This window comes from Tetrao urogallus (assembly GCF_951394365.1).
Source record: "Tetrao urogallus genome assembly, chromosome: 5".
In the NCBI taxonomy this organism is placed as follows: Eukaryota; Metazoa; Chordata; class Aves; order Galliformes; family Phasianidae; genus Tetrao; species Tetrao urogallus.
In genome coordinates, this window is record NC_136818.1 from 64,582,476 (window position 1) to 64,607,899 (window position 25,424).

Consider the following 25,424-nt stretch of genomic DNA (forward strand, 5'->3'; position numbering starts at 1 on the left):
GCTGAAGGTGTTCACACAGGGTCTCAGAGAATCCAAGTGAGAGGGATCGGTACAACATCGGGAACCAATTGGGCGGGCACGTGGTGCGGGTGGAGGGTGAGGAGTGGAGGAAGACGCCGCTGCGCTGAGCTGAGCCGAGCCGAGCCGGGCCGAGCTGTGCCTAGTCGAACCGTGCCGTGCGGTGCCGAGCCGTGCCGTGCCGAGCCGTGCCGGGCTGTGCCGAGCCGTGCCGGGCTGTGCCGAGCCGTGCCGCGCGTTCAGCACCGAGCCCCGGATAGCGGCGGGCGGTGCCGCTGCGGGAAATGGCGTTTTGGTGGTGGGAAGAATTGATCCCAGCGACAAACTGCTGGAAACTGGAACCCACTCGGAACAGCCGTGAGCTGCTGGTGGCTTGCAGACACCGCACGGCCTGGCGCTCGGCAAGGGGCAGCCCAGCCGTAGCCTGCAGGGACGTTCACCTGTGCGTTGCTCTAACAGTGCTGTCGTCGCTGAGGAGCCGCCGTCCCTGCGGGAGGTGGCAGCCCGCGTGGGGACCAAAGCGACATCACAGCCATCATGTGCGGCAGCCGCCCCGGTCACCGTACAGACTCAAGGTGTAACGCAGTCCTGGTGCAGCAGCCCCGAGTGGGCGCTGCGCCCTGTGCCACCCCAGGGTCAGGACACATCCTTGCTGAACAGCCCCAGTGTGTGTCAGCTGCAATTCGAGTGCTAAAACTCAGCAGCTGTGCAGAGTCACAGCCTAATGCTTTAAATACAGATGTGGGAATGTTAAGGCAGAGATTTTGCCTCGTCCAGAGGCAGCATTGGTTCAAGTCCCAGGACTAGGCCTTGAAAGTGCTGGGATGTGCTTCAGCCCTGCTGGTGCCCAGAAGCTGCGTGCCTTTGAGGAGTCACTGCTCACCTGGGAGATGAAAACCAAACAGCTACAAAGGGCGCTTTGAGATATGAGGATCTGAGCGCAGTACTGAGGTACACCTTGATGTGCTGACATCAGTGCTGCGCTGTGGGGAGGCACTGCATGTCCACTTCAACACCCTCTGCACCCTTAACAGCAATGGTAGCCTCAGCACCAATGTAACTTTTTGCAAGTAAAATGTGAAGAATGTTTCCATATCTGCACTTTCCTCTTCATTTCTATTAAGGGAGTCAGAGTGTTTTCCTCTGTTTCATCACACTTTTCATACTTAATGATGCAATTGTTCTCTGCTTCCTCAGTTGGAAATATTTATGAATTGCACCCATGTGCCTTGGTGAGGGCAGTGTGTGTGCAGTGAGGTGCTGTGTCTGAGGAGTGCGCAGTGTTCTCAGGAACCATGGAGATGCCTCACTGAGGGACATGGTTCAGTGGACGTGGTGGGGATGGGTTGGGCTTGATTATCCAGAGATTTTTTCTGACCTTCACGGTTCTACAGCTCAAAATCCCTGCAATTGATGGGGTCTGTCAGGGCCTCGTGGGCACTAGGAGCCCTGCTGTCCAGCACCCTGACCTTGGCCCTGGGCCAGAGCATGAAGGGCTCAGCCCCACCTCTGCTGCACTGTGCCAGGAGCTGGGGCTCCCTGGGCAGGTGCTGGGACGGTCCCTGGGCCTCAGGCTGTGCCCTACCACCCCCCAGAGAGCCCTCAGCCCTCCTGGTGCCCTCATGGTAATTATTGCATTTGTACTTAACTAGCCATGGTGTCGAAGATTGGTAGGAAAAAGCCTTCTTAAATTAGTGTGCAGTTGTTTGTTTGTTTGTTTTTGTTTCCTTGTAGAGGTCCTTGCAGCTCAAAAAGTCTTCCCACAAACCTGGCGATATTACGGACCTAGGTATGCGTTTAAAGCCACAAAATATTTTAAGAACATTTATGAAATCTGGATTTTGAGGCTTCTTTCCTCGGAGTCCAAGCTGAGATAGTGTAAAGCAATACAAAATGAAGTGATACAAGTAAAAATGCAAAGAAACTGGCACTCACATTTGGAAAGCTTATTGCGTGCTCCATAACCTTGGTAGCAGTGCAGCTCAGCCACACGACTCACCAGCGCTGATTTCAAATGCTGCAGCTCTCGTGCTTCTTACAGACCTACTCTGGCAGTGACTGCAGCAGCAGATACTACGGATCTCTCATTTATGCACCAAATATCCCATCGTGGATACCAATCCATTTCTTTTGTGAGATGTAACCGGAGCCGTACTCTGCTTCAGACAAACTGCAGAAAAATATCAATGAGCTGAAAGCAAAGGATGCGTACCGGGCACAGCGCTCTGAAACCTGCGCAGAGCAGTCTGATGCCCTTTCCTTAGAGATCTGCAAGGTGCGGCCTGAAGTGGGGTCAGATCCCTGCGCACCAGATGTGGGGTTTCCAGCCCTGTGCCTGTGGTTCCAGCAGCGTTCAGGGAGCAGCCGCCCGTGGGACACTGCCTTGTTTCCAAGCGTGAACTAAGGAAAGCAGTGACCGCTGAGCCAGTTTTGGTTAAGCCATGTTTAGTGCACTCTAGAAATTACGAAGTGCGCCATTTAAAACCGCTGAGATCAATCAGAGAACACAGCCTGTCCCTCGGGGCTCACAGGAGCTTTCAGGCAGCAAAACATTACATTACATTTAAGGATTTTAATCCGACGTAGGGGCTTAGTGTCCTGTTTTTGTTTTGTTTCTCCTGCCATTACTGAAAGCTCTTCATGAAGATCTTTCTAATAAAACCGAAAGCCTATTAGCAGAGCCATAACGGCAGCGATGGGCGAGCTGTGATCACAGAGGAGCTGCGTGCCGGGCGCGGGAGCCCTTCCTCTCCTATGGTACCCGACAGGAGCTGCTGGGGCTGAGGGAGCGGCAGAAGCGGCGGCTCTGCTCGCTGCCGCGGGGCCGCCGGTAGTGCGGCAGCGTGCCGGCGGTGCAGCACCAGCATCTGCTTTAACGAACAATCCATCTGCGCTGCTTTCGATGAATTATTTTATTCAGGTCTGAGATGCGCTGTTTAGCGCGTCGTTTAGTCATTGTCTTTTGTTTTCCAAGGACGTTGCTGTTAATATCCCGCATACCGCTTTGAGGGGAGAACTTAGCAAAGTTTAAGGAGTCCACGATTATGAACTAAATTAAGTACGCTCTTCCGACCGCCGCTTCCCCAGCGCCGGAGCTGCCGGAGCGGGCTGCGCACATCGCGCCCCCGTTGCCAACGGGACGGGAAGCGCAGCTGATGAGAGCGGCGCGCTGCCCCGCACGGCTCCGCGCTGCACCCATTCCTCATTTCTCTTTCTGGGGCAGTTACAGAACAGTTCCTCGCTCAGAGGATCTCTCTGTGAGGGTCGCATCGCTGGGCCGCCCGCTCCCCGTTCTGCCTGGCTCCGGCTGAGTGGCCGCCCAGTGCCCCATCCGCGCCGCGGGGCCCCGCGCTGTTGCTACGGACTCCGCGCCGCGGCCGCGATAACGCGCTCAGGCCGCGGCCGTTCCGCGCGTTGTGCCGCGGCGTCACAGCCCCGAACCCGGCGGCTGGGCCGGGCCGGGCAGGGCAGGGCAGGGCCCCGCACAGGTGAGCGCCGGCCGGGCCCAGCGGGGCGGTCTCCAGGGGCCGCCGTTGCCCTTTTAAGAGCCACGCGGGGCCGCCGTGACGTCGCGGGCGCGCGGCCCCGGCCCCGCCCTCCCTCCCCCCTCCGTTCTCCGGCAGAGCCGGGAGCGGCAGTCGCGCTCGGCGCCCGTCCCAGCCCGGCTCGGCCCGTCCCGCCGCGGCCGCCCCGCCCTCCCGCCCCGCCCCGCCGACCTGCCATGCGCCGCGGCCCGGCGCCAGCCTCCGCCGGCGGGAGCCGTCCCGGCAGCAGCGCGGCGGCGGCGGCGGCGGGTGAGCGCTGAGCGCGGAGCGGCGCGGCCCTGCACAGCCGCAGGGCGCTCCGGCCCGGCCCCGCCGCGGCGCGGATGTCCGCGGGCTGCCCGCGGCTCCCCCCGCCGCCCGCGCCCCGCAGCGCCCCGCGCCCGCCCCCGGGCTCCCCGCAGCGCCGTTCCGCGCTTCCGCCCGCTCGCCCGGCGCCATGGCGGTGAAGGGGGCCGCGGCCGGCGCCGGGGTGCTGCTGGTGACGGCCAACGTCGGGTCCCTCTTCGACGACGTAAGTACCGGGGGGTTCCGCTCCCCGCGGCCCGGCACGGGCGTGCGGGCGGAGCGAGGCTCGCGGCGGGCGGGGGAGGTGCGGGATTCGGTGCAGCTCCGGGGCCGGGACGCGGCCGCCCCTCGCCGGGCGCCGTTTGCGGCGCGATGGTCGGGCGGCTCTGGGCGCGATCCCTGGAGCCGCGAAGGAGATGTTTGCGACGCGCCGAGGGTGCGGGCGGCCGGCGCTGTAGGGCTGCGCGGTGAGGGCGGTGTTTGGGGCTGTCGGGGGCGGCGTCCGGGCTGCCCGACCTGCCGATGCCGCGGGGTGCGGTGGGGCGCAGTGGGGCCCTGCAGCGCCCGCCGTGTCCCGCTGTACGGCCGCGAGGGCGACCCGGAGCGCGCTGAGCTTTGTGAAACTGCGCCCGCAGTTTGTCTCTCCGGCGCCTGTCGGTTCCCGGCGAACGAGCACCCAAAACATTTGCCTCGTGCTTGCGATGGCCCCGCGGCCGCATCCTGGCAGCAGGGTGCTGTTTCCTGGCCAAGTACTGACGTGGGGCCGACCCGCAACGCTGTCGTTAAATCTCACAGTGTGCGCGGCAGGTTCCGGGGTGTCCTTTATTAGAGTCTGGGGCTCCGCAGGCGGCGCGGCATGCTGCTGCTCGCAGCCACGGCGGCTGTGCTGCTGTCCCGCCGTGGGGCGGGTATGGCCGCAGGGGGCTGCTTCTGGCCTGGGGGTCACGGTGTGTTGCTGGCAGGTTCTGCGGCTGGGAGCCGGGACGCAATGGGCCAGCCTGGAGCACAGCTCTGGGCCGAGCTCCCCCGCCTGTTCTGCCGCAGTCCTCCTTGTGAGGTGGGGATGTGGGGCACCTCTTTGTGAGGTGGGAACGTGCAGCCACTCTGCAGCCTAGAGGGACTTCAGCTGCGGGCAGGGACTGCTGCCCTGTTGGCTCCACCTCTGTGGGTCTGCAGAGCTGCCTTGGGATTCTCTGGTTCATTTCCCTGTTCCAGCTCCCCTCAGTTGGTACTGAAGTTGTGCAGTGCATCAGAATCTGCCCTACGCTGTGCCTCTGTGCTTGGTGCAGCCTGGTCTGTGGGTCCAGGAGCCCCTGGGTAGTCCTGTCCCCATTTCCCCCCTTCCCTTTCTCCTGACAGCCTCTTCCCGTCGCGGGGCCCTTTTGGTTGGTGTGAAGTTGGGCTGCATGCTGCTGCATGCTTCATGCTTGGGATATGTTTTGTGCAGATGCCCCTCAGTTGGGACTGGCATTTAATAGCAGAACAATGTTCTCCTGGCAGACTGGCTGCCTGGGGTGAGTGCTGTCTTGCACACCTGGCCTGGCCACACACTTGCAGGGTCCAGGGATTTCTGGCTCATGCTGTGTGCATCCTGGATCACTGCAGCCCTAGGATAGCTGCAAGCAGTGGGAGACACCACTACTCCCCCATTGAAAGCATTAACACAGCATTTATTGGTTCTGTGGTGTTCTTCAGAGCTGTGTGTCACTACTATGAGCATGTATGGGACTTGGTGCGTCTGTCAGCTCTGCTTGAGCAGTCGCTGCTTGTCCTGTTGCAGGATGCTTCCTGCTTGTTAGCACAAATGTTGCTGCTGGGAGCAGGTGATGAGTTCAGGTTACCTGTGGGTTGCTGCTGCTTCTTTTCTCTCTCCTCTTTCTTCTCCCCTCTCTTTCTATGTTTTTCTGTCTCATTTTCCTTTTTTCCTCCATCTGTGCTGCCCAGATGTTACACTGACCCTTCCATGAATCTGGTGGCCACAGAACAAACCTGTCTGGCACATCACTGTATGGGATGTTACTTTGTGTGCTGTTACTGGGTCCTTTATTCTCTGTTTGTGCCCTCCCTGGTTGGGGCAGGAGCCCTGGGCTGAGTTCAGGTTGATCCATACCCTGCCCACTGCGCCGTGTAGATGCACCCAGTCATCTATGGGGCTGCATGTGCTGGAGGAGCTCTCTTTACTGCTTGTCTAATGATTCTATTTAGTTATTGGCACACTTGTGACTGTACGTTCTGATCTAATAAGGTTTGGCTGTTTCTGTTGGGTGGAGGCAGATGGTCATCTTCAGAGTTCGATTTGTGTTGTCTCAGAAGCACGGTTTGCTCCACTGAGCGGGGAGAGGCTACCAGATAGGCAGGAGCACCTGGCAGCAGGGGCTGATGGAATAGATGCGCTTTGGTAGTGTGGTAGTACAGGTTTAAGTGACTTCATTAATCCAAGTTATTTTAAACCTTTGAGCGTAGGTTTCTATGGTAAAGGTTTCAAATAATCCAGCAGGCTTAGCCATACACGCTCCACAATTTCTGCTCGGGCTGGAAAGCGCTGCATTCAGGCTGAAGTCTATGAGCCCATGTCAGGCAGGCTTCCTAACGTGTGGCCTTGCTTCTTCATACCTCTCATGCATGTAACTGTCCTCGATGCAGCGATGGAGCGATGCAGTTATGGGGTCCCCAGGACCATCTCGGGTCAGAAGTGCCACGATGACAAGGAGAGGCAAAAGCTCCAGGACAGCAGGTTGTGTGGTTTTGTTCATTAAAATAAAAAAAGAGGGGGAAGCAGCTTGGGGAATTGCTATTTGCTGGCAGCGGGCTGACTGAAGCCTTCATCCAACACCCTGGATTAACCCAGGTTGCCTTGGCTGGAGCGAGACCAAGTGGTCGTGGGTGAGTCCCTCTGTTCAGCGCAGGGCACTCGGTGGCCCCACGCAGCTGGCAGCGCTGCGATCCCTGCTGCTCCATGGCTGCACACAGCGCTGCCCTTCCTGCGGAGCGCCCGGCCAGGCGGGTGGCTCCTGCACCCCGATGAGTTCAGGCTGTGCTGTGGGGAGGCTTCCTGCCCCAGCCCTGTGGAGTATGGTTGTTGTTAGGAGTACACCTACTGCTCTGATCCTGAGTATGAACCCAGAATATCCTTCGCTGCTGTTAGGACTAGAAATCTGCTGGTTGAATTTGACGTAGAAATACTTCCTCTAATCACTTCTGAAAGCAGCCTGCTCTTCTAATGGGCAGTGATCCCAACGCGAAGGTCTGTCCTTATCGCATCTGAACTGAGCTTGCTGATTGTGAAACGGGGGTGCGGTTCTGTTATGGTGTTAGGTATCTGTGGATGTAACTGGTATTAAGTCATAAAGATGGTGGCTTTGTTTTCTTGTAATTTATGTTATCTTTTGTTTTGATTGTCCCTCCAGGAAGAATTTTCTGAATTTTGCAGAATATTTCAAACTTGTTAGGATGGAAAATGTATTATTTAGGTTTGGATTTCCAAGCAGGTATCAGTACTGGCATGCTGCAAGTTAAGGCACCTTCTCTTCAAGTCACAGTTTCCAGATTAAGTTGAAGACCACACGTGCTTCACTGTGATTGTTGGTTTTATTACTATCAGTTTTGTGTGCACACCAGTGTTGTCATTTTCAGTTTGTTTGCCTTTTTATGGAAGAAAGGCAGATAGATGTTTTTTTTTTTTTAGTTTCTGCTGCCCTTATGCTTACAGTGCTTTGTTTTACTGAATTCTCAATGCCTTTGCAGAGGGTGAAACTTTTGAAGTAGATCAGAACTTGGTGCTACTAAAAGTTTCCTGAGCTAGGTGGAGATGCGGTGGTGGGGAGGAGAAAGCAGTTTTGTTACCCTTTACAGTGCCTGTGCGTTTTTAATTGTTTTTAATAACAGAGGGATCCACCGTACCTTGAGAATGAAGCTGTGGGAGGCTCGCCACCCGTGGATGCAGCTGTTGCCCAGGTGTGTGCTGGGATGAAGCTGGAGGTGGCCCTGGGTGCCGGTGCCACGTGCTGAGCAGCCCTCTCCGTGTGCACGGCTCCCGGCTCGCTGCCACAGCTGCCTTGCTGTGGGAATGCCTCGCTGCCCCTTGCTCTGCTGGGCTCCCCGGCTGCGGGTGGGCCTATAGGTATTGCCCAGCGGCTGAGGGCATGGTGGAACTGCAGGGTAACGTCCGTGCTGAGCCTTGCCACAAAAAAGGTTTTTCCAGATGTGCAGCAGTATCGTGGAACTGCTTATGACCCCACTTAGGGAAAGCAGAAATATAGCTTGGGAGATGTGGCACCAGTTTGTAGCTTGCTGTTCATACAGTCTGTAGGCGGTAGTGACAAATGCAGGTGTGTGCTCTGCTGCCGGCGTCACAGCGTGCAGTGCTTGGTGGCCCCGGCTCAGCTGTGTCCTGCTCCATGAGGGCTGCCCCAGCTGGGGGACACAGCAGACAGCAGCACCTGAGGGTGAGGTGCAGAACAGAACAGGTTCTATTTCAGGCGTGAGTAGCTGCCGGAGCCCATGCAGCTGTGCAGCGGAGTGATGTGTCAGTGTGCATCCATGTACATCTTGGACTCTAAAGCTTTTTTCTGATTTGCTGAAGAAGGTTGGAGCAATGCAGGTGCAGCAGAGATTTTTTTTTTTTCTCCAAAATAGAGTTGTATGTTTAAAAGTAATTTTTTTCTTGTCTGCTGAAAAGGAAAAATGTTATTGCTTGTACTTTTTAGAGTCCTCTGAGCAGGACTCAGGACTGATTAGGAGGCTGTGAAGCAATTGCCTCCCTTAAGCAGGAAATTCAAAGATTATCTTGCAGACCATCTTTCTTTGATCATGATTAAGTGATGATTAGCAGCAAGAACACTTGTTTACACGAGGAATTAATATAATGTGCAATATATGACTGTATCTTTCTGTCACTGTGGTTTTGCAGCAGGTGCCGTGGAGCGGGCAGCCTGCTGCTCACTGGGTTTCCACACACTGCTGGCATATCAGGATGGTGGGTTGAGGTTCCAGAGCACTTAATTGCAAAATTACACGTGTAGTGGGACATGCAGTGGGATGTGGGGTACCACAGCAGGAGTGCTTTATGTGTGCTCTGTTCGTGTATCGGTTTGTACTTGCATGCTCATGAAAGTGATGTTTCAAAGCTTTTGTTGCTTTTTTTCAAAGTCCTCATAAATTTTGCTACCACAGAATTTGACTTCAAAGGCACTTTCACACAGAACGCAGCCATGCTCTCAGATCGCATGTTTTTTCTAAAGGGCTGATTTGCCATTTATTTACTTTTTTCTCCTTTTCTGTCATTTGTTTCAATGTAGTGCTCGCATCTTCCACCCCTTGCAGACGTATTCTCTTGTCACCTCCAGTGGCTTTTCCCCTCTCTCCCCTGTGTATACTTGGCTCTTCCGTACAGCTCCCGCCTTGCTGCTCGTGTAAGTGTAGAAGTTATGGAAGAGCCGCTGCTCTCTGCTGTGTTACTTGCATCTCAGATTCCATCAGGAAAGCAAAGCTGTTGGCGCTGAACGCGTTGTTACCGCTGAGGACAGATGCTGTGCGGCCGCAGCAGGGACGAACGCAGCCGGAGCGACCTGATTTACTGATGCATGCTGCTGGTTCGGTACAGCAGCCCTGCTGAGGACGGCCCGGAGCAGCATCTCGCCCTCACAGCCCAGCTCGGAGCGGAGCCTTCGGCCTGGTGCTGGGCGGTGCTCCTGTGAAGCCGGCGCTGTGTTGCAGGGGCACAGGGCTGAGCGGCAGTGGAGCGCTGCGGGGTGAAGGCCTGCCGGCCTTGCTGTGGCTCTGTCAAGGCCTGGCCGTGCTGCCGTAACCGGGTTTGTGTGGGGAGGCAGAATGGGAGAAAGGGCGTCAGCGTGAGCAGTGCTGGAGGCAGCGCGAGGAGGCGGCTTCGGTGTTTGTCTTCGCTGTGGCACCAAACGCAGCGCGTTGTGCCAGATGTCAAACAGCCATCCTGCAGGAACCTGCTTTCTGAAGAGTTAAAAGAGAAGAACTGCCTGCTGCTCGTCCCGGCCCTAGGAGTGCCTGAGCACAGAACTCGGTCACCGCAGGAGCCGGTGGTTGTTCAGTCCTCAGAGACCCAGCATTAACATGAAGACAGCGCAGTGGTTTGCTGATGCACCGCATAGAAACCATACGCATCTCTTTTCTGCAATGTAGGAGTGTGGTGTGCACTGGCTGAGGCTGTTCAGGGGTCTTTGTAGCATGGACTGTGGCACTGAACGAAGCACAAACTGGGAACCAGGAGAGCAGGGAATGGCAGAACCTGTGCTGCAGATCGTGTGGGGGCCACTGGTGATTGGCGGAATTCAAAGAAGGATTTATGCGAGTGTCACAGAGAAGCAGTTCTGGAATTGCCCGAATCTTACAAGTTGTGCAAAATAACTTGGAAGTAAAGGCCTTTTGCTTTTTCTCCACACAGAAAATATTTTGCAGCAGCTGTTGGGCAGTAAGGTCTGCAGGAGCTGGGGCTCTTTGCGCTCAGCCACAAGCACCTGTATGGCCCCAGCTGTGTGCTCAGCACCCAGCCCTGGCTTCGAGCTGGGGTGCAGTGAGTTCCTTTCTGAAGTTTGTGCTCCAGTCTGGCTCTGTGGGAGCAGGGTAACATGTGGCTCTTGGACAAGACCCAGGCGAAGATTCTTTCCCACTTATTTGAAGGAAGGCAGAAAAGTATCGCATGTTGATTTCAGCACAGCTTGTATGGGCATGCATCGCGTTTCATTGCTGCACAAGTTCTTGGCTAAACAAAGGATCAGTTAACACAAGCTGTATGAACCTCCTGTTTAGTAAGAGGTTTCTGTGGCTTATGCAAGCACAAATGAAGTCAAAGTTAGCTCTTGAAATAGGCTAAAAATAAATAAATCTGAAGAGCCACAGGAGTAAGTAAAAGCTGGGAAGGATGTTCTGCCTCAATCTATCTGTTAGCGAGGTTTACAGAGGCTGCTAATAGAACATTAAGTAATGTTACCTTTTTCTAGAAGGTTCAGACACTCTCAGGAGTCTTTGCGAATACCTCAGCAGAGGCTGGTCAGAGGGAACATGCTGTTTGTATGGTGCCGGAGGTGGAACTGTCTCTACTTGTTCTCTGCTGGTTTGTTTTTTTTTTTCAGTTTCCATTACATTCTAGAAAAGAAATTTGTATTGCCTTTGAATATTGGCAAGCCAGTGGGTTGAGTTCTCCTGAGCTGTGCTGTTAGCGCCGCAGGAGATGCGCAGTGAGCAGCAGGCAGGCTTTGGGAGCTCTGGGTGATTCTGAATTCTTTCAATCAAGTCTTCCAAGTGAGCCTGTGGGAGAGTGTTTTTTAGTTTTTTTGTATTTGTGATGTGGCAAACTCTAATTTTAGAGGCTTTACCAATCCCAATGGGAAAAGCAAAACTCCTTTTCCCATAGGAACATCTCAGAAACGCACGGTGAACTTTTTCTGGCAGTGTTTGTTTATGTGTCAACCAAACATTAAAAGAAATAGTTCAAAAGTCACTTGAGGGAATTCTGTTTTCATTGAGTATCATCAGCCAGCATCAAACTATATTTTAATTACTTCAGTATTCGTGTTTATTTAGGGAAAGAGTTACAACTTTTCATAGTGCTGGTAGGACAACGAAGACCTCTGTGTGTAGTGTTGGGAATGCTGCTCTCATTGCACGTTGCTGCGGAGGATTTGCACAAGCAGGATTCTTTCTGATGAGCACGTGGGCTGTTTGTGTCCATAACTTCACCATTTAAAGTGTTTTCGAAAAGCTGTTCATAGTGAAAATGTCTGTCTAGAATTACTATCTTTTTTTTAACTAGAGGAAGAAATGGAAGAACTTGTTTGTTTGTTTTTGTTTTAAACTTCAAATGTTGCCAGACACATGAACTGGTAAAGAGCTGCCTGAGGCTGTGTATGACGAACCCGCTTGCTTGGGAGGGTTGGATGTGACCCAAGATCTACTGGACACCTACAGCAAGCCTGTTTTCACAGACTGGCAGTGTTGTTTTTCTGGGCTGAAACAACAGACTTTATCCAGGCTTGGCTGACTGCAAGGCTCTGGGGCTGATTCTCATTTGTTTTGTGAGATAACAGTTTTTTGGAAGAAAAATGCTGCAGAGCCTTTCTCTGGCTTTCCTTACTGAATACTAAATTATTTGCAATTTGTGACCACTGCCCCTTTCACCTGATCTCAACAAAGATCTTAAATGTAATCTAGGAAAAGATAGGAACCAGTGCTGTGGAGGGCTGTTGCTCTCCTGGGCTGCCAACCACTGTCGTCCTGCAGTTCTGCAGTGCTTGTGTGGAAACTACGCCTCGTGTGTCACACAGCGCCTGGGCCTCGAAAGCCGGGGGAAGGGGTGGAAGCCCTTGACTGAGTACTGAGTTCTGTGCAAGGCTCACTTGTGTATTGCTTACAGGGCAGAACTTTTGCCAAGCTAATTGCATATGCATACTTCTGTCTTGTATGTGAAAACCATTAAGCAGATTTAAAAAGCAAAGTTTAGTAGGTTATATTTGGAGCAGTACAAGTAAGGAAATATCTCTGCTGTGCAAATCTACTTCTTCCTTGGAGGTCTTCAAAAGCCGTGTGAACGTGGTGGAACAAGAACCTGCTCTGGGAGGGCCTTGGGCAGCAGGACCCCGGAGGTCCCTTCCAACCTCAACCAGACTGAACCAGCCTGTGACTCCATGCCACAAGAGCTGACTTTTTTTTTTAATTACCTCTTTTCCCTCTTGTTTTTCTGTTGTCAAAGCCATTGTCTGTTGCTTTCCAGCGCTTGTGGAAGACTGCCTGCTTCTTAGTTCATCTTCTTGTGGCAAATCCTCATTGCCTTTTTATCTGCTTGTCTGTTATGGCTGTACAAGTTTCCCGGTTCTTCATCTCCTTTCCTCCAGGGCTGTTCCTTTCTGTCACGCCTACATGGTTTGGCTGGGCTCCGCATGTCTCCAGTTACACTTTTCTAGAAAGCATGAATTCTCATGCTTGAGATCAGCTCCCATCTCTCTCCTCAGAGAGCAAAGCAAGTTACTGGTTCGCGTTCACAGGAAAACTTCTCTCTATTGGGAGAGTAGTGCAAGTCATTAACTTTGATTTGTTGTAGATTTCCAGTGCAGTCTGGGATGTCCTTCAGTCCTTGCTTGCTGGCTGTCTGGTAGGGCACTTTGTTTTAGTGGCTGCTGAGCAGTGATGCAGCTGCATCTGTAATGGTTTCTTCGTGAAACTATCTTGTATTCCACCCACACAATTGGCAAGACATGGCAACTGAAAAAATCCTTGTATATTTATGCTTGTTGTTAAGGCTCAACTGAAATGACGTGTACAAATTTAAATTTCTATTCACTGTGTTCACTTAGTTTACAATGAGGTAAGTAAAGGCATGAGAAATGGGGTCAGATTCCTCGTGATGTCTTCCTTGATAGATTTTTCTTTCCTGCTCTGCAATTTTCAAAACCCTGATATTCCTACACAGAATGTATGTTTATATTCCTTTTTCTCCCTCTCATTGCGGGGTGTGAGACTTGTATCTCTACAGAAATGCAGAAGTCTCTTCTCTCCCGACGCTACCCAGCCTGCTGCCAGGCAGGGGGCTCCGCTTGGCCCAGCAGGGCTGCCTTTGCCTGAATGTCAGTGGAGCTTGGCATTCCAAGCAGACAAATGCCTGGGCTGTTTGAATGGCGCTCTCCACAAACTTTTGAAGTCCAGCGATGATGATGATGTGCTTCCCCTGCTAAATGTCTGTCCAGTGTAGTTATCAGAAGTACAGCTGATGGAGCCCATAGACCACATCCAGATGCTTTGCAGGATGATGTTGGTCCAAAAGCTGGAATACAAGCACTTGAAAACAAAGGCGGTCCTACTTCCCTGGAAACTTCAGGAAGAACAGACTGGTTGGTCAGCTTAGGAAGTTTTTAGAAACCTTCTGAAGGCTTCTTGTGCTGTGAGTGTGCAAAACTTGAACCCTCTGAGCTCGGCTTTCAGTTCTGATTTGGTTCTTGTTTGCTTGAGAAGGTGTTGGAGCCAGAATGTGATTACATGTGACTGGAAGGGTAAGAGCAGAGGGTGTGCAGGATTGACGGACAGCTCATGAATGTGAATCCCTACCTAAAAACAAGTAACAATGAAGATGTGTGATGGGAAGTGATCAGGTAGCAGAATGGTCCTTCACTGGTATGCAGTTCAGTGTAACTGTTACTTAAAGCATGATTGGACCAGAGACAAACTAAGCTGAGAACTTGGAGATGTTGTCACAGTGCCAAAAAATATTTAAAAATAAATATTCCTCTTCTATATCTTTTCAGCTGTTTCATAATGTAAAGCAAGACAACTGTTACTTGTATTTACAGTAATTTATGCAGCACAGTTGGAATGCACAGTGTGAGCTTCTGCCTGCGTGTAAGGACCAGCAGCTGGGTCTGCCCTGCTGGGGGGCCTGGGGCTTTGTGGGAAGGTTGAAGACAAGCTAGATGAATATGTAAGGAAAACATATATATGCTCTTTTAACTCTGGTATGATCTTGGGCTAATTTTATCGGCCTTAAACTACTTTCTTTTAAATATCAGTGAACGAGGTGATCTGCAGGAAAATTGACTTCTGAAAAATATGAAACGAAGTAAGACCTGGGAAGTCATAAAAAGTAGCTGGAGAGTTTGTACGGTTTGTCTCTTCAGACAATGGATGGAGCTGTTGAGGTAATGCTTGAAGTTACACCCTTGTTCCAGTTCAGAAAGCTTTCTCTGAACTGCATCTTCTTGTTACTTTCCTGTCAGTGTGAGGGGTGTTAATAGTGGGTGAATGATATGGATTGTCTGAAAGAGATTTGCAGAAATGGTTCTAAAATTGCTGCTGCTCTGTGCATTTATATCCAACTGTTATCTTTAATTGCATTCTGGTAGTAGAAGGTGTTGCATCAGCAGCATTGCACACGTGCTGAGCTTCACCAAAGGACTGGGCAGCAGAATTTCATGCTTCCTGTCATATTTTGTCCAAGCACATCAGTGACCAGATCTCTAGATTTATTTCTAGGGTTTAGGAAGATGGCTCTGTATTCCAGTTTCTAAATATTTTGAAAGGAGCTGACTGCTGAGAAGGTATGTCTATAAACTGCAGTACGAGCAGGTGGTGGTGGTGAACTTCTCCTCATGCACCTTTTCTCTTGGTTTTATTATTGCCTGTTCTCCAGAGATGCTAAGATTGAAATTGTCTCATTTGCAGCTGTGTTGTGTGAATATTTCTGAGGGTCGCTGTAAGACCCCCCCCCAGCCATTTAGAAATCTAAGGTGGGAGCAGCACTTATTTGTGATTGTTGAAGCGCATGGTGACACCTACAAGCCTGGTGATAAGTCCAGTTTGCAATACTAAATGATAGCATCTGGTGGGAGGACACGGTCTCACTGTGGGGAAAACAGTGTGCTGATAAAACAGGCATAACATTTGTTGCCTGATACAGAACCTGGAGTGCAGCAAACTGTTCACTTTGTGGAAAAATGCAAAGCAAATGCCAACAAATGTGGCACTAACAAAATTCATTTACATTTCCTCTGCACCTGACGAGTGAGTAATTGCTCTGTGCTCAGTCAGCAGAGCTATAGGTGTCTTGTCCTTGGCATAGTTGTTTTGTATTTGTAGAGTCTGTTCTACAATCTTGGTCCTTCTTTTTTTCCTCTAAGTAATGATCTGATGTTTTGCTTCCGTAACACAACTGAGAGGATAAGGGAACTCACTTCAGTGAATGGTCAGTGAGGTGTCCTCCATCCGGACCAGCACCTCTAACCCCCTGCTTACCTTCAGTGCTGCTTTGGTGGGCTTCTGCAGCACAGCGCCTCCCCTCTCCTGTGGTGCAGCGTTTGGGATGTCCGTGTTGAAGATGCCCAGCGCTGGTTTGCAGGAAGCCACAGCTCTCTGTGGGGGTCTGAAAATGGCCACGTAGGTGTTTGTGGTTAATAGCATTAAATACTGTAATATTTGTTAAGAATTCAGCAGCTCAGCAGGCGCGCTGACACAGATGTAAATGCAGCTGTCTGAAATGGCCTCTGTTTTGACTGCCTTATTTGGGAGAGATTTACTGATCACTGTGATAAACTGCAGAGCGCAAAACCAGGCACAAAGAGAAAAGGCCTGCTTTCATTGTACAGTGCTTCAGACTTTCAGTGGAATTTATTGCAGCATCTTGTTTGTTTGAGTGTTCTGCAGGCACAGTGGTGGCAGCGGGATTAGCCTTAGAGAGCAGAGGAAGTGTTTTACTCTTTCTGTTCTACATGGGCTCCATTGTTTTGTTTAGCCAGAAGATTTTTGAAATGTGTTCTCCATCTTCTGGATGGTCCCTTCTGATAGGACCTGTTGTGGAGCACTGGAGGTGACAAGAAAACGCACATTCATGGAATTGAACCAAAAAACTGCTGGTTTCACCAGTGGAACAGTATTTATAAGTAGCATATCTGTGAATTTCCCCCCCGATTTTTAAAACAAAATGGTTATTTTAAGACTTTCTTTAGTGTTAATGTTCTCCTAATTTTTTGAAATTGGCAAATAGCTGAAGAGTACAAATTCCACGTGTGATCACTGTTGGTTATCTTCCTTTCTTTTATCTGCCTTTTATTATTTGTTACGTTGGAACAGTATGAATAGCATTTATATTGAACTCGGTCCTTCCTGTCAGGGCAGAAAGTGAACTTTATCGTATCCTTTTATTTAGCAAGTAAGAAGCTTAAACAGTGTTCAGTTCCTTGATTTGTATGTTTTTGTCATGCCTCGATACCATTCTTCAGTATTTTAAAACTACTGAATCTTACAGATTTCTACATGGATTTATCCAAAGGTCAGGAGAGAGGAGAGATGTGCATTTGTCACGGTTTCTGGAGAGTTTCTGAAATATAAGTGGAAGGATCATTGGATTTAATGATTTGGGCAAATTGTGTGCAAGTATGTGTGTGTTCGTGTAGTATTTGGATCTAGGTCATCTCTAAATCTTAAACTGTTCCACGTAGCTCCGTGGCTTGATGGTATGGCATGGATATGTAGGGATACTTTTCTGTGAAACAACTTAAAAGGATTAACATAGTTGCTTCAATTTCTTACGGGGTTTCCTGGTATCATGAAATGCCACAGGTGCTGTGGGACGGTGTACAGAGTAAGGCTGTGATACCGGGGGGGAAGCTTCAGGTTTTGTAACCTGACTGATTAATTTCTGTGTAGCTGTTACCTACAACAGTAGTTGTAGTCAAGTAATTTGTGTGTTTTGATGAGAGCTGTTGTAAGCCAAAGGCATGTAACTTGAGTGAAGCCTCCGCGTTGTCAGTCTGAGTGAAACAAAAAGGATTTCCCACAGATCTAAATAGTGAACCAGAAATGGTTATTTTGGAAGATAGCTCAGAACTGGGATGGAGAATGAGAAGGTATGTATTGCTCCGGAAGGAAACTAAGTGTTTGAGAGAATCTTTGTGTGAATTTTTACCCTCTTCAGTAAGGATAGCCTGCACAGGTGATGTTCTCCTATATCTGCAAATATTTATTGCATTAGATGGCTGGGTATTTTAAACAAAGTAAAGCTCTTGATGAAACTCAGTGTAAGTTTCCATATGGAAACTATGTCAAACATAATCAAAGCAGGCATGCAAAGTATTAACAGTTATGCTTTGTAAATCCTTTAAAGTTTTGACAAGACTTCTATTTGTTAGCCATTAATATGCCTTTTTCAGATGGTCACTGAAATATGACTTTCATCCCAAAGTTTATTAGTCGCTAGAAAGAGACCTGTGAAAAGAATTGTTGTGTGGTTACTGGTAAAGGGCTTGCCATGTGTGTTTAGAACATTGCCATTCCTTTCCTACGCTCTACCTGACCTTCTCTGAAGATAAGAGTTTGGATACAATTCATTATGTTTTTACAAGTATTATGGGTTTTCAATTGGCCATACAGGTAAAGATGTGACTACAGCTTGGCAGTGAACTCAAGCTTTAGTGGAGTTGTTTGTTTCCTGAGCCATCTTCTTGGACAGCTTCTAAAGAACTGTTGCACTAATGTAAAGCTAGTAGTGCAGTATCTCTACTGTATTTCATTTGCCTTCATCAAGTGTTGTGCGTGACATGAGGGAATGGCCTGCGGTTGCACCAGGGGAGCTTTAGGTTGGATGTCAGAAGAGTATTGTCAAGAAGAGAGTGGATGTGCACTGGGCTGTGCTGCCTGGGGCAGCAGCGGAGCCCGCGTGGAGCTGTGCAGACGTGGTGCTTGGAGACATGGTCAGTGGTGGGCATAGGTTAGGTGATGGTGGAGCTAGAGGATGTTAAGGGTCTTTTTAACCTACGTGGTTCTGTATGCATCAGTTCATAGGCACCCTCATCCTCCCCTGCTCTGTATTATGTCTTTTTGTGGGGTTTTACCCTTTTCCTGGTCATAAAAAATATGGATTATTAGGGGAGATATATTAATGTTTCTAAAATATTAGCATCTCAGAGATAATTTGGAAGTCGTACTGCTATTAACTCGAAGGTGATGTGATGAATGAGATTTCTTTATATTCCCATGAGATGGTGGTAAACTTCTTCCAGTCCCCTGGCAGGTGCCAGTGCGATCTTCAGCCTGCATGTGATGGAAGGTGCTGTGCATCCTCCAGCACCCCGGAGCCTGCTGAAGGGCAGCCAGGCAGGTGTTCCAGGGCAGTGTGCAGCACGTGGGCTGCTGCCAACCACTGCCCATGGCTGGCGCAGAGGCTGTGCTCAGCCTGGGGGAGCTTGTTTGGAGTTGAAGCAATTAACGCCAGCCACAGAATTGATCTTAATTCGTTCCCCTTTCCTCCTACGAGTGTGTTACTGTAAGTGTGTGCAGTCAGTGCGCGGGGTAACGCTGAACGGTGCATTACTTTGCTCAGCTCCTAACTTACATTCAGAGTTGTTTGGTTTTGATGCTGTAGTTTTCTACACCTTCAGCAAAGGTGGTTTTGTGCCAATGTGCTGAAATCTTGAGAAGTCTTCCTGGAAGTGGTATTGTCAGCAGCTGTCTGTGATATGTATTGGATCCCAGCAGTGCTTTGCTGAAATTCTGCTAAATCTCCAGATAAAAATGCAGGGGATAGGTGTGTATGTGGCATGTTTCTGGGACGTTCTTCTTGTTGTGCAATTTTTATGGATAGGAAACAATCTCTTTAAGCCAAAAGTCACTTCTTCTTTCCAACAATTTGGAAATGATGTGATCTATTTTTGTCATTCATCTTTCCCACTTTCTCCCTTCCTGTATTTCTTTCCAGGTACAAGGATGTGTTAATTTGTAAAGAGCTTTTTTCTTACAAGTAAATAGTTGAAATGGGGCAATCAGAACAGGTCTGATGTGCTGTCCAGGGCTGTATTTCCAGTTCATCCTAAGACGCAGGTCTCTGTGATGGTAAATACCAATGACTGCAGAGGAGGTGGGATCAGAAAGTTCCCAAGAATATTCAAGAGGCAAATAGTGGTAGTAGCTTGATGGCTCTTTACAAGCACACAGGCATGAGAAAGCACCAAGAAGCCTTCCTTCTTGCTGACAAAGTGAAGAGTGGATTGGACTTGTCCTACAAGACTTTCCTGATATTGGAGATACACCCATTTCTCAGATGCTTAGCCAGCATGTTTTATTCACAGGTTCTGGGGTTAAACTCATCTTCACATTTGGCAGCAGATAGGCTTTGCAAAGCTCTTCAGCATTTTTTCCTCCTTTTTCTGTAGCAAAGCATGTGGATTTCTTTGTTTGATCATCTTAGTTCTCATCTCATGTAATTAATTCCCAGACACTGCAAGAGCCCTGGGTGGTGATGATACTTCCAGCTCCCTTAGCATCTGTTTTTTCTCAACAACCCAATCTGCTGCGAATAGAAATATTTAGTTTATTAATGCTTCCACAGCCAGTATGTAAGGATGTGGGTGAAATTTATCATAGCCTAGCTGTGATCTCACCGTCCCTTTTGAACCTGTGAAAGTTATCACAGAAGTTTTGTGAAGTGAGGAGAATGAGAAATGCTAAAAATAAGAGTTTAAATTATTGAAGAATGAGAATCTGAACTGAAACAGAACTGCTGAGTTTTTAAGAGTCTACAGGGATATGGAACCTGCTAAACTTCACAGCATCATATTCAAACTATTCATCGATTAAACCAAATGATGGATTAACTTGAAAATTTCTGATAAGGATGCATTTAAAGGAATGGTTCTAGAGCTTAATTTAAGGAACCTTGGCTTTTGTCTTTCAGGATAAATTGTGTTGTTGCTGTGGGTAGCATGCAAACCATTTGGAAACTCAGCAAAGAAAGAACACTTAAGAAAGTACCCTGTGTAACTGTATTAACTGTTCTTCCAAGCAAATCAGACGTTGCAATAAATGCACAAGCAGGTGTGACCTGCCTTTAAAACACCAGTTGTGCTTTACTCTCTTGTTCAGTGTTTGCTACCATTGGCTTTTTAAATGCAAGAAAAAAGCTCCTTTTTGCTATGCACAGGATATGGAATTAGGTTATCTATAGCCCTGTCAGGAATTAATAAAATTATGCTTCTGTATTATTATTATTATTATTATTTTTATTATTATTATTATTTTGCCTAGGTGAGGAAACGTAAACTGTGCTTTTTGTGCTAGGAGAATTTATTAAAATGATTACCTCTGTTATTGCTTACCTCCTTAAAACTTTGCTAATTAAAAGTCTTTTGAATTTAGGGAGTCTTGTAAAACTAGGTCTGGAAAATGGAGACAGTGTTTTTCTTTCTCTAAAGTTCAGAGCTCAGCTGAAGGATATTGTAGCAGAAATGCAAGGTCGTGGCCTGAAGCAGTGATGGAGCACCTGGTGGAAGGCAGGGCCAGCCCAGGGGAGCTCAGGTGCATGCAATGCTGCTGAGTGATGGAAGGGCTGGAGCCAGGATCCACCCCTTCCAGACCTCATTTAAGGGCTGGCAGTGGAGGTGAGGGTATCTTACTGGAGATTGCTGTGTACCTGAAGCCTTTCAGAGGTAAGCAGATTATTCTGTGCCCACAACTGTTGCATTAGAGCAGATCTTCACTCATTGCAGCCTAAGCCTTTGCTACTCTGTTGTTATTGCTGTGCTTTCTATCATATTATAATAGGATATCATATGCCTGGATGCCTACTTGTGTGACCTGGTGTAGGGAACCTGCTTTGGCAGGGGGTTGGTCCCTTCCAACCCCTGCAATTCTGTGATTCTGTGGTATTACAGGTGTCTCTGAGGAAATGTAGAGGGGATGTGATGTTGGAACCATGTGCTTGGCTGTCCAGGGTCACAGAGTGGAGGAGAGTATATTTGACTTTGTGTTCATCTTTTTTTTTTTTATACACATTATGTGCTTTGAAAATCTGGTGGTTTGTTATTTCAAAATCATTGTTACTAGTTCTGATGCAGTGTTTTGGTATCTTCCTGAGAGCTGCACTGCAAATCTTTCTTTTGAATCTATTCAATAGGGAATACATTAGTCATAAATGTTTTTTGTCAGTGATTTTTTTTTTTTTCTTCTATTGCTTAAGTATCTCTTATTTTGAATGTCCTCCTAATTCTTATGCTGTACCATTTTTTTTTTTAGTGTTTTCCCTGCTGTTTGCTTATCAATAGAGAATAAGACCATAGTTCTTAAACTCTGTGCTGAAATAGGGCAGATCTTTCAGAAACATACCGGTGATGTTTTCTGCTTTGAACTTGGGAGAAGTTCTATACAGGTCATTGTGTTCAGGAAATAGAGCCTGTAGCTATTCGTTCTGTATTTGTTGGCACTGTCTGTCAGCAGCAGTATTGCTGCCTTTCAGAAATTACTGTGCAAAATTACAGAGGGGTAGGAAATCAAATGGATTCTGTAATAGTGGACTTGTCTCTCAGGATTAACTACTTGTAAGAAAGGTCAGGTATTAATGCACCAGCACTAATAATGCTATCTGAAATATTTCATAATATAAAGTTATGCCTCTTGCATGTGTTGGTTACTGTAGAAAAGCCGGAGGTGCCCAGTGGCCCTTTTGCCCAGGCTGTGCTTGGGAAGGCCTTCATCACATGAGTGCTGCCGGGGTTGGAGCAGGGAGGAAGGTGCTCCTGGAGGAGCTGTGGGGTACGAGGGAAGGGCAGGGAGCTGGGAGCAGTGGCGCGGTCTCCTCATCCCTCTACAGATGAGGTCTGAGGATCACCTGGCAGTGACAGGCATTGCTGCTGCTGCTTCCTGCAGCTCCAGAGGTGCCAGGGGTGGGAGGAGAACTGCAGTGCAGGCATCCTCATAACAAGATCCCTTCCAGCACCTCTCTGCTCGTCCCAGTTACTCGGATCGGTTTCCCTCTCGGGGAGCTGCATGATAATGTCTCTGTGGTAACTGTAGCTCTTCCTTAGAAGGCAAAGTAATTTTTAGAAAATGAAGTATTGTTAGTGTTTCCTAACTGAGTTTTAGCAGCTGGAAAAGCAGAGAAGCCAAAAGCAGATTGGCTGGGAATCGTTCTGTGAGCTGTCTGCAGGTGTTCTGAGGAAGCTGATTTCCAGCCTAGCCATGGAGCTGCTCGGCCAACCCCAGAGTGCTGTGCCTGTGGGGCCCTGGGAGGCCTGGGCAGGAAGAGCCAGCAGCCTTTTCCCTCCTCAGTGAGGCTGGGTTGAGGTACAGCCCCCTGTGGCCTGGCTCTGAGCTCAGGATCTGTGCGTCCCTTCCTTTGCTGGGGTGGTGCTGCAGCCTGGCAGGACTCTTGAGAGGGAGAACGCGCCTGCTGTAGGTTCATGATGGCATCAGCTGCTTTGCAGAAAGCTGGATCCCTGATCCCTGGCTCTGGGTAAAAGATGAAGGTACATGAGGCAAGTGGGAATCATCCTGGGAGCTGCTGGAGTAATGTGGTAGAGGTAGGGTACCGGTATAGGTTATCAGATAAATGGATTCCTAAAATCTGCTGGGCCCTTTCATCCTAGTAAATCCTGCTTCGTCCTCAGGACAGCAAGCTGGTGGGGTGGGGTTCTGGCTGTGCAGCCTGGCACAAGCTGCCATGGTGCTGGGATACGTGTAGGGCAGCGTGAGCCGCACTTGTCTGCGGGAATCTGCTGGTCCCATTAGCACTGATGTTCACACTGCAGGATGTTTTCAAGGAGCTAAAAAGTCCTCTCTTACCCAAGGCTTATTCTGATGGATTGTGCAAGGATTAATTCTCAGCACCACTTAAAAAGTTGTATTGTCCAACACATTAGGAAACTGAAGCCAACTGCAATTAAGTATGCTTAGAGGGAATACTTCTCATGCTCTTAAGGTAGACGTTTATATTGCTGTAATTAAGAAATTGTGTTCCAGAGCGAACATTCTGAATCTGAGATGGAAATTCAAGTCTAGTCTCTGTCATCATGTGAAGATGGGGAAATAACAGAAGTTGAAACAAAAACATTGTCTTGGAGCAAGACTGCCTTGGGCAGTTCATTTCAAGTCTTTCTGTGCTTCGGGTGTCAGGCTTCTTGCTTCTTGCAGCTGTTTTAGAGCTGAGGTTTATGTACAGGAGTGTCAGAAATCAGTGGAAAATAAACTACATGCTGGGTTAGCATCACAGAGAGGTTCTCTGCTATCGCTGTTGGTGGGAAGCTTTCAATCTGCAAGCTGCAGCTCACGATGTGTCCTTAAAATCCAGAATTGTACCTGTATGTGTCCCACTTTCCTCAGCAGAGCTCAGTGAGGGGGTGGCACTGTGCACAACAGGTCAGCCGTTGCCCCAAGGTGGGGGTGAGAGCCCTGCAGTGCAGTGCTGAGCACAGAGCTCGGATCAGAGGGGGTTTGCTCTGCCTCAACCCACGTTGAGCTGCACGCAGCCAAGCATCTGCTCACCTTGGCTGTGTTCAGTGCAGGAATTGCTGTCTTGCTGCCTGGTCTTCAGGGGCAGTCTTTGTGTCATGGCACTTGCAGTGGAGGTGTCTGCCTGGAGGGTGGGCATTGCAGGGCAGGCAGTGTGGTGTGTATGGAGCCTCTACCACATCTGGTGGCTTCTGAGTTCAGGGTGTGTGCTGAGTGGGCAGTGCCTAGACAAGGTACAAGGTAATGTGGAACAGGAGCTGTTTGTCTTGCGTGTTTTGCTCTTGCTTTTCTTGAGTGTCGTGTGGAATACAAAGCTATTGTACAGTTTGTATGCTCTTTAGATGTTTTCCATATCTATTGTGAGTTCTGTTTTAATTGATTATGCATTGCATTTTCTGTGAAACAAGTAATATAAAATTATTCTGATATTATGAAGTATTTTGCATGCACTACTTCAAAATATTTCCTCGTAAGGTCAGACTACCTGTTTGCCCTCTGAAGTTCCTTCAGGTGTATAGAGCCACAGAGCCATTAATGCTGGAAAAGCCCTCTGAGACCCCCACCCAGCCCACGTCCCTCAGTGCCACATCCCTGCAGCTCTGAACGCCTCCATGGACGGGGACTGCCCACCCTGGGCAGCTGTGCCAGCGCCGCTCTCTGGAGCAGACATTGCTGTGATACCAACCTGACCCTCCGTGGTGCAATGTGAGGCCATCACCTCTCATCCTGCTCCTCGCTCTTGTTGACTAATACACTGATGAGGACAGCTTTTTTTGTACTTGGGGTCAGAAAACATCACAGAAATGTTTTCCATGTGAGGGAAAGGAGCTGCAGCTGGTGGGGCATAAAGCCACTGGACAGGCTGGGATTGTCAGAGCAGAGACCTGCAGGTTTGTGGTGCCTGCCTGCCTGTCATCCCTGCTGTCTTTCTGGGAAGCTGCACTGGTAGCTGATGGTGGCCACAAGCCTGGGCCATCCCTGCCAGCGAGGTAGAGCTGCAGTGCTGCAGGAAAAGCAAAATGGATGATAACTTGTGGAGATTTGTGGAAATGACCTGGCTGCTTCTATGCAGTCCTTACGTTACACAGTTGCTTGCAAACCCAGGTGTGCAGAGTGGGGCAGCTGGGAGTGGTGCCTCAAACTCCTGTTCTGAAGGGAAAGGTACGAGGTGCAGCTGCTGCTGACCACCTCAGCAAATGAGCATTGTTTGGGACTTCTAGAAGAAAGAAGTGTTGCATGAGATTGAAAAGAAGTCAGGAAAGTGTTTGGACATTAATAACCTTTAGCAAAGCACAGAGGCAAACCTGGGGGACTTCCATGGCTTTTGTTTCTGTGCTCTTGTGCTTAACTATGCCAGAGTTTTCCTCCTTCCTGCTCTTGGGCTGTTGATGTTCCGTTCACCTGCAGCCTGTCTGCTGAGATTGCTTGCTTGGGAACAGCAGATGGCAGGGGAGCAGTTCCAGGTCTGTCTTGTATGTTTAATCCCGCTCTAGGTTCATCTTGGATGCTATTAAACTTTGTCTTTGTGAAAAATAAGCAATGCACGTTGTGTAGCTACAGGTAAAATGAAGGTAAAGCCCTTCCGAAGTACCAGAGCTCAGGTTTTTTGACTAAAATAATTGCTCTATTTGCTTTTTTCTTTTTACTACAGTGACAACGTACATCTAATGCATTACTTAAAAGCTTAAATTGCATGTACAAAATCATTAAGTTTTCAACTAAAAATGCTGTCTTTAAACCCATTATACTGTATTAGCAAGTAATAGGTTGTCATAGAAGTGTGTCTGGAAAGGGTCAGTTGACTTTGAGCACCTGTATTCGGATCAGTTCTCATGGACTAAACACCCA

General features: G+C 49.1%; 1 protein-coding gene across 1 annotated transcript in view; it reads left to right on the forward strand.

The window, feature by feature from the left end:
* Window positions 1-3,996: 3,996 nt before the first annotated feature.
* The window catches only part of INPP5A (inositol polyphosphate-5-phosphatase A), a gene marked incomplete at its 3' end in the record, with an annotated part of 209,557 nt that continues 188,129 nt past the window's right edge, over window positions 3,997-25,424 (forward strand). Inside the window, exon 1 of the mRNA XM_079535402.1 lies at window positions 3,997-4,074. Coding sequence (XP_079391528.1) covers window positions 4,000-4,074 — 75 coding nt within the window. The 5' untranslated portion in view covers window positions 3,997-3,999. The remainder of the gene's footprint in view (window positions 4,075-25,424) is intronic.